The sequence below is a fragment of the Octopus bimaculoides genome, chromosome 6 (assembly GCF_001194135.2).
Source record: "Octopus bimaculoides isolate UCB-OBI-ISO-001 chromosome 6, ASM119413v2, whole genome shotgun sequence".
NCBI lineage: Eukaryota > Metazoa > Mollusca > Cephalopoda > Octopoda > Octopodidae > Octopus > Octopus bimaculoides.
Window position 1 is genome coordinate 5,375,914 of NC_068986.1, and position 12,399 is coordinate 5,388,312.

Here is a 12,399-nt window from a genome sequence, read left to right on the forward strand (position 1 = left end):
TTATATATTTATATTTATATATTTATATATTTGATCCTTTATATTGAACACTCAATATTTCATCTACATTCAATACTTTCTTTCATGGTGCCATCCATTTTTATTTTATTTTATTTTATTTTATATTATATATTGTATATTATATTATATATTGTATATTCCATATTCTATACCCCACATTGGTTCTGCAGGAATATAAATAAAACATAAAAAACAGACAGTGTTGGAACTCTTTTAAACAAAATAATATATAAAGTAGTTGTATGCTGTCAACTTAATGTGACAGTCCCATGAAGGGAATAATACTACTGCTATTTAGCTCTAGGAAGCAGCACCGCTTCCTGTCGGCCTTGACACATTTCCTGTGTCCTTATGTTTACAAGGGGGCGACACATTCACATGCCTTATCTATCTCAATCTGTCTGTCAGTTTCTTTCTTTCTCGCACAGATATACACTCGCATGCAAACTAACTGTGATTCTTTACTTTTTGGACAAATATAATCCCTGTCTCCAACTTAGCAATCCTAACTTTCATAAAAACATTTCTAAATATCATAAAACTAGAAATATTCAAATATATTTAATTTCTTTACGATTATTATTATCATTATCATTATTATTATTATTATTATTATTATTATTATTATTATTATTGCTGTTGTTGTATGTTTCAGGTGTGCCATGGCATTAGTTCATTCACGGATAAGGTGTGTGTTTTATGGTACATCTTCTCCTGATGGTGCTTTAGGGAGCCGTTACAAGCTTCATCTTCAGAAGAATTTAAATCATCACTATGAAGTCTTCCGTGGAATTTTAAGCAAGGACTGTGAAACTTTACTTGGTACATGATGTTGAGCTAAATACCATTAGTTCTGTCACAGCTATCATCATTTTATGTCAAACATTTTGACGAGGTACAAAGTCAGTTTTCGTACAGAATTGAATTCACCCTAATACATTATGACAATTTATTTTTTATTGATTTTTCAAACCTAACATAATATCATAATCATGATCATAGAGAAATTTGAACTCAGATACTTTGGTGCTCATTTTTTTTGTTTTTTGTTTTTTTCTTTTGCCAACTCACAGCACAAACAACTTAATCATATAAATATTTTATTTGTTCATTCATCTTCCCCAATTCAGTTGTACCCCATCATTTTGCTTTTCACTTGTTCACTCCTCATCAGCTGCCTATCATGGTGTATGTAAGGTGTGTATAAAATGCAATGTTTGTGCATGTATGTGAGTGTGTATTTTTTTTTTATCTCTTAATCGGGAGAAAAGATAATGTCTATGTCCCTTAATAGGTTGCTAAGACCAATGGAAAAGAGGAAGGAAGTTATCCTCAAACTGAGGGCCTGTTCCAAATGCTTGCTACAGAATTAGTCCTACTAAAGGTATTCAAGAGCCAGATAATTGTGCTACAGGTGCCAGATGCTAGTATTAAACTGAACAGTGGATTAAGTCTACCATCTAAGTAGGCCATAACAGGATTTGAATTCCAAATGCAAAAATTCAAAACAAATACCAGAAGACTTCCTGACCAATGCTCTAATGTTTTTACCAGTCCACTGCCATTGACAGTTGCTTTATTTCAATGGTCTCAATCTATTTTGCACTATGGACTGGTTTCATGTTAGATCATTTTTTCACAGTCCTGGCTATCACACGCATAACAAAACACAAAGTGTATAATAAATAATTTAATTACTACATATATATTGCAAAAACACTCTACAGACTCTGACAGTCAAAAAAAAAGAAATAAAAGTTTTAAATTTATTCTTTCTGTGTGGCCCAATACCAAATGATCCATGGCCCAGTACTTGTCTACAGCCTGCTATTTGGAGACCCCTGCTTTATTTTATCATCCCAGGAAGGATGAAATGCAAACTTGACCATGGCAAGATTTGAAGTCAAACTAAATGCCACTGTACGTCATGTTCTAACTGACTCTCTGCCACTTGAATTTGCTACCTATTTACTTATATGATCACAAGAGATTAGTTTGATTGAATTTTTTTAATGGTATAGTCACGTTTTTCGAGACTTCCCCCACTAGACTAGTAGCTGTTATGCTTAGATCAAAGACCTGTCTAACAGGCACACATTACCAAAGGTATGTGAGCTTTGTCATTGTCATCCTCCCTTTACCTCTGTTAACCCTTTAGTGTTCAGATTACTCTATCAAATGTAATGCTTTTTTATTAAAATTGTTTTGAATTAATCATGTATTTTATTATAGCCTTGAGGTTTCAATGGTGTGATTATTTATTTTTAGAATGTAATGTAGACCATGTGAGAAAGATTAAATATGACCAGTTCGAATATAAAACATGTAGAGTATTTGAGCTGGATTTAGCCAGTTTAAATGCTAAAGGGTTAAACAGCCAAATGCTAAGTATGCCTACCATAACATGAAATTCACAAGAAAAGAAAATCTACAAGCAATGGCATTCTTCGTTATGTTGATTCTTGTGGTGCATAATTATAGTGTCTCTTGGAGTTTGAACAATCTAGCAGAAACATAACCTGTTACAATTGTGTTGTTAGAAGTTCACTTTCCAGCCATGTGCTTTCGAGTTTAGTTCGGTTGTGTAGCACTTGTGCAAGTGTCTTCTACGTAAGGGACCAACCAAAGCCTTGTGAACTGATTTGGGAACAGAAGCTCATAGTATGTGTGTGTGTGTGTGTGTGTGTCTGTGTGTTGTGAATGTGTGTATGTTTGTGAGTTTGTGTGTGTACACTGTATAAGTGCATGCACATGTATGTGTTCATATGTTTATTTGTATTTGCACTTCTCTGAAAATTGCAAGCAATATGTGATGTTGCACAGCACCTTCCAACAAATCACTCACTGGCTTTGCACCTTTGAAGGCATGTGAAATAAGAGCTCCTTTACTTGAAAAACAGGTAAGAATTAGTGACAAGAAGGGCATCTGGCTATAAAAACAATGCCTCAATAAAATATTCTGAGCCATGCTAGCATGGAAGTATGGAAAAACAGGCATAAACAAACAAAATGTGTGTGTGTGTGTGTGTAAAAAGAAGATGCAGTTCCTTTTGCACACACTTTCATACAAGGTGGTGGCATCATCATTGTTGTTGATGATGATGATAATAATAAGTAGAAAAATGGTAGCAGTAGCAGTGGCAACAATGATGACAATGATAACGATGATCTTCTGCTCAAACTTTGCAAATAAATGGAGACAAACCATAGTTGAAGGGATTTGCAGTTCTGAGGATAGAGATTTGGTGAGAATGTTTAATGAGTTGAAACTACTCTTTAAACACGGAATACAATAGAGGTGCGGAAAATAAAAGTCGATTCAATAGTACACAGCTTGCTTGTTCAGAGGAGTCAAAACTGTTGAAGCAAATGTAAAAAAGATAGAAAGGAGAATAGGAATACAGTGGTGTATTTGCAAGTGAAGGTTTGGTCATCAGTGGAATGACCATTTTGAAGATATGGTCAAGAAGTTTTATATGAATAGTAGAATAGTAACTGCCTCCTGTGTGTTGAGACTGACAGAGCATGAAAGGAATTGGCTGACGTGTGCTGAATATAAATAACATATTGATATGGACATGTGGTGTGAATGGATGGTATATTTCTGGGGGGAAATGTGATGTAATGGAATGCTGGAAAACACACATAGTCAAGTTAGGCTAAGGAGGACTTTAGAAAAAGTGATTAGATTAGATTAGATCTAATTACACTGAGCTTTACTAATGAGATGATGAGGGATTGAAATGCATAGAAAATACTGTATCAAAGCCTCATGCCAAATATTTACAAGGTACTGATGGTAATAAGAGAAAGAGATCTAGCATATCAATTTCTTTGTATACTTGCAATTAATTTTGTTAGAGATAAAGGAAATAGACAACAGACTCAGATTTCATAAAACTAATGGTATTTATTTTCTTCTCCCATGAGATGTGAAATACATAGTCAAAATTGAAACTGAGACTAATGAGTCAATTAGCTCAGTGCTGTTAAGTAGCCAGTCTAGCATATTAACACTTGCCGTAAGTCTAGCACTTTACAGAATGGAAAAAGCATCTGTGATGCAGTAATTATTTGTTGATAAGGAGGCTGAAAAAGAAGATACAAATTCTTGTAGTCATTGCCTTGTGGAATGACACAAATCCATTCCACAACAGTGTCTGTTCAGCTACCCTCTCCATTATCACCCACAATAATATTTTCTGGTGAGAAAATCTCCACAGGTTCTCTGCATTTAGTGTCCATGACGTTCTACTATGTAGCATTGCAGTTCATATACAAGCATTATACAGTCTGCCTTTCACTCTGAAAGAAACCTTTTGTGACCATCAGAGATAATAGCTTCCTGAATTTTCTTCATCCTATTCTTATACATGTTTGTGTGTGTACATATACAGACTCACACTCCTACCTTAACTTCTCTTCCTCCCACCCTACCCACACTAAGCTCTCCATCCCCTTCTCCCAATTCCCCCGTCTACTCGGGCTCTGCAGTGACAATTATGACTTTGAGACCCAGTCTCAACTCATGGCTCACCACTTCACCCTACATAGATATTCCCTCACCATTATCCACATTGCCCTTGTCTGGGCATGATCTGTGGACCATGCCTCTGCTCGTTCTCCTTGCACCTGCCCCACCCCTAACCCATCTCCCATTTCCCCTCACCTAACACCCTACTCCTCCAATGCACCATTCTCCGAGCCTTCCAGTGACTCCAGTCCAACCTTTCCACGTTGCACATCTTCCCTAACACACCCCTTCCCTCCTTCAAATGAACCCATAACCTGCATGGCCTTCCCTTTCCCTACTTCCCAGCCTGGCTCCTTCCCCTGTTCTTGTCCACACTGTCACACCTGCCACTACCTCTCCAACATCATTATCCTCACTGGCACCCACCACCATCCCTATCACATCACCAACTCCTTTACCCGCAACTCCAGTAATGCATCTCCTGCTATCTCTGTCTTACCCTGTACATTGGTCAAACGGGACACCGCTTGGCAACCAGTTCACAGAGCACCTCCAAGACATCAGACTTGATAATGACACCCTAGTCACACACCACTTCTGCTCTACCGGTCACTCACTATAATATCTGTCCATGTTCAGACTGTCTCTGCACAGGAGTCACCTGGACTCTCACCTTCTCCATGAACAAGAGTTAATCTTCTTCTTCGTTCCTTTGCACCTCATGGAGCTCAACTTGCTACCTCTCTTCATCTGGCACCAACCCCACACAGATTCCCACAAACCTCCCACATTCAACTACCCTCCCCTCCACCAACACACCTGCATACCGCTACCTCAGTACCCTCACCACATACACCACTATATAACTACCCATGCATGCTGCTCAACTCATTACTCACTTCACTCACACACCCACAAACACCTTCCCACTCCACACACACTAGCACCCACACCACACACCATTATCCACACACACACACTCTTTAATAGTGTCACCACACATACCACTATATGAGCACCCCTACACACTGTTTAACTCAGTACACACACCACATACCATGCACACTCCCACACCCACACAAGCACATAATGCCTGAACACAGACAATATATACACACATATGCAACATGCATAAACATGCAACATGCATAAACACATGCAACATGCATTGATGCATAACTTTCACCCACGGACATAAACTATACATTTGCACACTATTATATTGACACAGATACACATATACATGTACACCCCACCAGAACAAGCACACATCAACTGCTAAGTACAAGTGTTTGTGCATGCACACACACACACACACACACACACACATGTACACATGTCCATACACATACCTACACATATACACACGTCCATACACAAATATACAAAATGGACATCATTTCACACAACACATATACTAGGTTACTTGTGCACATACACACTCATACCCAGGCCAATGCATTTGCACACACACATATGTACATACATCTATACACACACACACACATACATACCAGTACATGTAATGCACTGGGTCACTTACACACATACACACACACAAGTCCACATATTTTTCAGCTCACCCACACATACATACTCACACATTCACCCCCATTCATGCATTCACACTCACACACACCATTCTCACATACACACACACACACATGCAAGAGCAAATTTGTTCAGCCAGATCACCATTATTATCTCCCTTTCATTCAGCCTCTTTCTTCTGGCCAGTTCATCATGTTGAACTCTTAATCCCTACACATTTTTGTCCTCTCTCTGTTTTCTTTCATTCTCCTTTTTATTTGGAGGGCGGCGGGGAGAAAATGATGGAGGACAGGTGGAAGTCTTTCCGAACTTGACCATCACAAACTGTTGACATACCCATTGACACTTGTTCCATACAGTATTGAATTGTCAGATGGATTTTTAGCAAAAACAGACAAATCGAAAGGCTTTGATCCATGAGTTCATATTTGTCTTACCATGTACTCTTATAAAGCTTTCATAGTTACAAGTGTACAAGCTATTATGTTATAACCAAAGCTCTCTTTTCTGTTGTATGTTTTCTAACTTAACATGTTGCTCTGGTCCTTCATTGTATGGAACTAGTCATGTGGTGTTATACTTGTATAACTAGTGTCACCACTAATCAGTCATAAATTTAACAAAGTTGTGGATAATATCAGTCATATGATATTTATTTAATGGCAAGCTGAGTTGTTGTGTTCCGCTCATGGTAAGGATATTTAAAATTTTAGCATTTTTTTGTAATATATATTAGTATTAGTTAAGTGTTAAGGAAGTTATATTTGATTAAGCTGATTTAAAAAGAAAATAATGTTTATCTTCTTCATTGCCTTAATATCAGTTAATGAGTGGATTGCTTGTTTAAATTTAAGTCTTTGTATTGATTTCTTTCCATAATGTTTGTTTTCATTTTTGACTAATGTTTGTTTTAAACTCTAGATTTCTTTTTATGGCACACTTTTTGGGGAGGAGATTTTAAATGCACTTAACTACTAACATATTATGTCTTCATGCAACTATAGACTTTTGCTTATATCTATAGATACAAACAAGCATAAAATATCTATTGCATTTTTTTAATCTCTTTATCAGCATTTTAAAATGAAATTGTTGTGTTGCTAAAATTTCCTACATAAACTATTCCTAGTATTAACCCTTTAGCATTCAGATTTCTTTGTCAAATGTAATATTTATTTATTCACATTATTTTGAATTAATCACACATGATTTTGTAGATTCAAGATTTCAATGGAGTGTTTGCATACTTTTAGAATGATATTATAGGGTTAGTGTGAGAGGTTAGATCTGGTCAGTTTTAACATAAAATAGGTATAATATTTGGGCTGGATATTGCTACATTATATACTAAAGAGATATGAAGTTGGAGATACTTCCTAAGATGTTTCCTTTTCTTTTATGAAGAATATATCATCAACACATGTAAAAGGTATGTTTTTGCTAGCCATGTAGGATGGCCAACATCCTTAATAGAAATCTGAAGATAGTAGACAGCAACCTGACTACTATTACAATTAACTCTACAGCTGTAAAAGGTCCTTGTTGTGGTATAGGTGTAAAATGTTAACACAAGTAGCATTTAAGATTTATGACAGCTGTTTCAGTAGAGTTCTATTAATGCATTCATATTTATTCCTTTGTATAGTGTTCCACCCTTCTGATCATATTATTATTTTTATAAAGGCCTTTATGTAAATAGTCCTCCTAATTATGTACCCATAGGAAACTATATTATCATGTATCTATTAGCATAGGAAACTTTACAACTTTATTATGTAGCGGCACAGGCAGTCAGCGCCATATTGAATGAGATCTCGCAGAAGTCATTGCCATCTCCGAGACAGTTTATGTGTGTGTGTGTATGTATATATATGTATATATGTGTGTGTGTATATATATATATATATATATATATATATATAAACGTGATAGTTAGAATTTTGGATAATCCTTTATTAGCACTTTCATTTGTTTTCAAACTCGTCAAGACAAAATCAAAGTCAAAATGGTAAAAACAGAATGTTTCATTGTTCATTTATATGAATTGGTTTTGTTTAGAAAAGAATATTGTTTTTGTTTTTTGACAACAGTCCAGATACTTATTAACCAAACTACATATATATTGGGTTGGTGCATAATTATTGCGGCTTTTTTTTTTCAACAAATTTTATTCAACACAAACAAGAACAATATTTAACAAGAACATCTTTAAATGATGGTCTGACCATCTGCCAAGCAAATGGGAAGCAGTAATTGAAGTAAATGGTGATTATTCTCCGGAATAATCATTTAAAGGTGTTGTTATTGTTTTTGTTGAATAAAATTTGTTGAAAAAAGCCACAATAATTATGCACCAAGCCAATATAAGATCGAGATTTTTACAACTGTTGTTCTTATAGAACCTACATATAGCTGAGAAAGAATACTAGAACCATTTTACCACCGATTAGGAAAGATATCTAATGTAGCTACTTGGCAAAGTAATTTATGATTCTGACTTTAGTTTCATAATTTATGAATATTGTGCTGATATTTAATGCTTGTTCATCTAAAACATAGAATTACACAGAATATGGGACTTGGCTAAACAGTGTAAAAGAATATACATTTTCATAGGACTTTGAACTCCTTTTTATTTTTCAGTGATGATTGTACCCTCCCTGCTTTTCTTATTTCTCCCATCCTACTTCCTAAAATTGACACCTTTGAAAGGTCACCAGCCCTTGTGGGAAAATGTGTTTATTTACAAATATGTTGATAGGTATACAATGGAAAAAGAAAAACACTTTGTAATGAAATTTCAATGAATTGACCACACCAAATTGAAAAGAAACCTTTCTCTCTCTCTCTCTCTCTCTCTCTCTCTCTATATATATATATATATATATATATATATATATATATCCTTTCCATATCCTTTATTATTATCATTTTTTCTCCTCTTTCTTGATTGTCCTAAAACCTATCTCTCTATCTATTCACCCACCACCACTTTGCTTCCTTTCTCTCTCTCTCCTTTTTTCCAGACAAACAAAAACAATATTCTCCTCTTCTAAACAAAAGAAATAAACATCCAATTCATATAAATGAACAATGAAACATTCTGTTTTTACCATTTTGATTTTGATTCTGATTTTGTCTTGACAATTTCGTAAACAAAAATACTCCTTCAGTACTGATCTGACTCGTCTACAGAATTCATATTTTTTCCATCCAAAAGATTTTGAAAATGACGGAATAAATGATAATCAGATGGGGCAATGTCCAGCAAATATGGTGGGTGGGACATCATTTCCCATTCAGACTGCTCCAGTCTTTGGAATATCATCCTTGCTGTATGTGGCCAAACATTGTTCTGATGGAAGAACACCTTTCATCTTGAAACCAAAGATGGTCATTTTTCTTCTAGTGCTGACTTAAGCTGCTCATACTGTTCACAATAGATTTCCTTTGTTATCGTTTGTTTTGGGTTTAAAAGTTCAAAGTGGACTGAACCTTTCAAATCCCACCAAACAACAAAACCTTACGTTGGTGAAGACCTGCTTTAGCCTGGGGTGCCGGTGTTTCTCCTATCCCTACCCACTTTCTTTGGCTCTTGACATTTTTATAGAGATCCCATTTCTTATCACTAGTCACTATTCGGTCCAAAAAAGGTTAACTCGTGAGACATGACAACAAAGAAGAGCACGCATTCACACTCTGCGCACGAGTAGACGTGAAAAGTTTGTGAAGAGCCCATTGACCAAATTTGCTGACTTTTCCGACGGCATGCAAATGTCAATGAATGGTTGAATAACCAAACCCAAGCTTCTTTGCTAGTTCCTCAACAGTTATGATGGGATTTTGTTCCACCAGTGTTTGCGGGACGTCCTTTCAAGATCTTCCAGGATGAGACTCATCTTCCAGGTTGTAGTTTACAGCTCAGAATTTCTGGAACCACCATTGACACTGGCTTACACTTATTGTCTGATCTCCATATACTGCATTAATATTCCTCGCACTTTCCGTTGTGTTGTTACCTTTATTGAACTCATATATCAAAATATGCCGAATATGCTCATTTGTCACTTCCATTATAGCCTTGAAAAAATAACTTTTAAAATTGAACTGCACACTTCAAAACGTGCACTAAGAATAAGTACAAGGTAAAATTACTACCTGTTTTTATAGCAAGATGATGCAGGTAGTTTATCCTGTCACATTATTTATGGGATATATATATATAGTAGATTCTATAAGGATTGTCTACATGTGTGACATGTAAGATGCACATAGGCATGGCTATGTGGTTAAGAAGCTTGCTTCTTAACCATGTGGTCATGGGTTCAATCTCACTGAATAGCATTTTGAGGTATCTTCTACTATAGCTCCAGACCAACCAAAACCTTGAGTGTGGATTTAGTAGACAGAAAGCAGAAGAAGCCCATACATATATATGAGCATAAGTGTGTGTGTTTGAGTGCATGTGTACTCTTGTCATGTGATGCTTGTAAATGAACATCAGCATCATACAGCCTTCTGTGAAAAGTGCCTGACCATGAGAAAAATATTACCTTACCTTGAAATATGTGAGGCTGGTGACAAAAAGGGAATTTGGCTGCAGAAAATCTGCATGAATAAATTTCGTCTGACCCAGGAAAGTATGGAAAATTATAATCATCGTTGTCATCTTGTAATGTCCATTTTCCATACTGGCATAGGTTGGACAGTTTGACCAGAGCTGGCAGTCAGACAGCTACACCAGGTTTCAGTCTGATTTGGCTCAGTTTCTATTGCTGGATGCTCTTCTAACGCCAACCACTTTACAGCATGTACTGGATGCTTTTAATGTGGTAATTGCATGTTAAAATGGATGTTAAAGGATGATGATAACATTGATATATATATATATATATATATATATATATATATATATATATATAGATGTGTGTGTGTGTGTACGTGAATGTAGTTTATGCACGTCCACAAATTAGCACGCATGTCACTCCAATTTTAGGAGGAGATTCGTCATGACCCTAGCTGCATTTTCGTCAACTTTTTCTCTCAGAGGTACCCGCATATAGCTGTAAAAATCGATTTTCAACCATAACTTTTACCAATTTCGAAGTTTGCGCCTGAAGAAGAGAGAGAGAAATTATATGTTTGTGAGAGGGAGGGTGAAGGAGAGATACATTTTGTTTGCCAGTGTCTAACAAAAAAAAAGTAAAGAAAAAGTGGGAGAGGGTGCGATTTCTGAACAGTTGTGTGGTAAGCAGCAAACAACAAGCAAAAAGAAAAAAAATGCAGCACAACACAAACAAAAAGAAAAAAATACCTTCTCTCTCTCTCCCTTACACACACATACCAGTTGTCTCTCTTTCTTTCTTTCTTTCTCTCTCTCCTTCTCTCACACACACAGCAACATTACACACAAAACATGTTGCCAAAAAGAAATAGACGCTATCTTTTTATAGTGAGTATGCGAGACAGAAAGTGTGGTGTGTATGTGAAGTTCTTTTGTTAGTGTGAGAGAGCGGCATGTGTGTGTGTAATGTTGCTGTGTGTGTGAGACAGGGAGAGAGAGAGAGAGAGAGAGAAGGTGAGAGATAACTGGCGTGTGTGTAAGGGAGAGATAGAGAGGGAGAGCATGCTCTCTCTATCTCTTTCGCGTTCTTTCCCACTTCCCTAACTCAGAAACTTTTTACAGAAACTGCGGAATTGATGTAAACAAACCCAGGTGGTCTGATTTTCACGTTTCTAGGTATTGTACCATAAATCGCCATTTCCAAAATACATTTATTTTAAATCATTTATCCGTATATATATATACATATATATATATATATATATATATATAAAGCAAGATGTGTGTGTGTGTGTGTGTACGGGGATTTTAAGACTTTTGTTGGGTTTTTTTCTCCATCGAGGAAAAAAGTGTTTTGTTGGTATACGGGCAACACACACACATACGAACATGTATGCATACAAAAAATATGTATGTAATTGGTGTCCGTACATGTATGTGTGTATGTGTGTGTTGCTCATATATATATACATATATATATTTATATAGATAGGATGATAAATTGAATATTAATTCAATTTAAAACCAAGTGGCCTAGCATATAGAAAATCTGAAAATTCAGAAAAAATTGTATTACACGTGTATAATGGATGACCACTAGGTGGACATCCAATATGCTAGAAAGAGGTCATCAACGACCTAACCACAAAGAAAAATAATGTTCTCCAGAAAAATTTCGCAAAACGCCAGAACAGGACAAAATAAGAAATATACAGAATAAAGAATTATCTATCAACTGCTATAGTTTTGAACATTAACGTTTTACTTACATAACATCCGTGTTCTCATA

At 35.9% G+C, this 12,399-nt stretch overlaps 1 protein-coding gene across 3 annotated transcripts in view; it reads left to right on the top strand.

The window, feature by feature from the left end:
• LOC106880273 (probable inactive tRNA-specific adenosine deaminase-like protein 3) overlaps positions 1-12,399 on the top strand; it is a 66,104-nt gene that overhangs the window by 47,835 nt on the left and 5,870 nt on the right. Inside the window, exon 8 of one of the 3 annotated variants that reach the window (XR_001410730.2) lies at positions 677-916. Coding sequence is in view for 2 of the 3 variants with exons in the window: in XM_014930146.2 (XP_014785632.1) it covers positions 677-851 (175 nt within the window). In the remaining variant the exon portion in view is untranslated. Of the gene's footprint in view, positions 1-676; positions 2,236-12,399 lie in introns of those variants that run through there. The other 2 variants (XM_052968578.1, XM_014930146.2) reach the window with 2 other exon arrangements.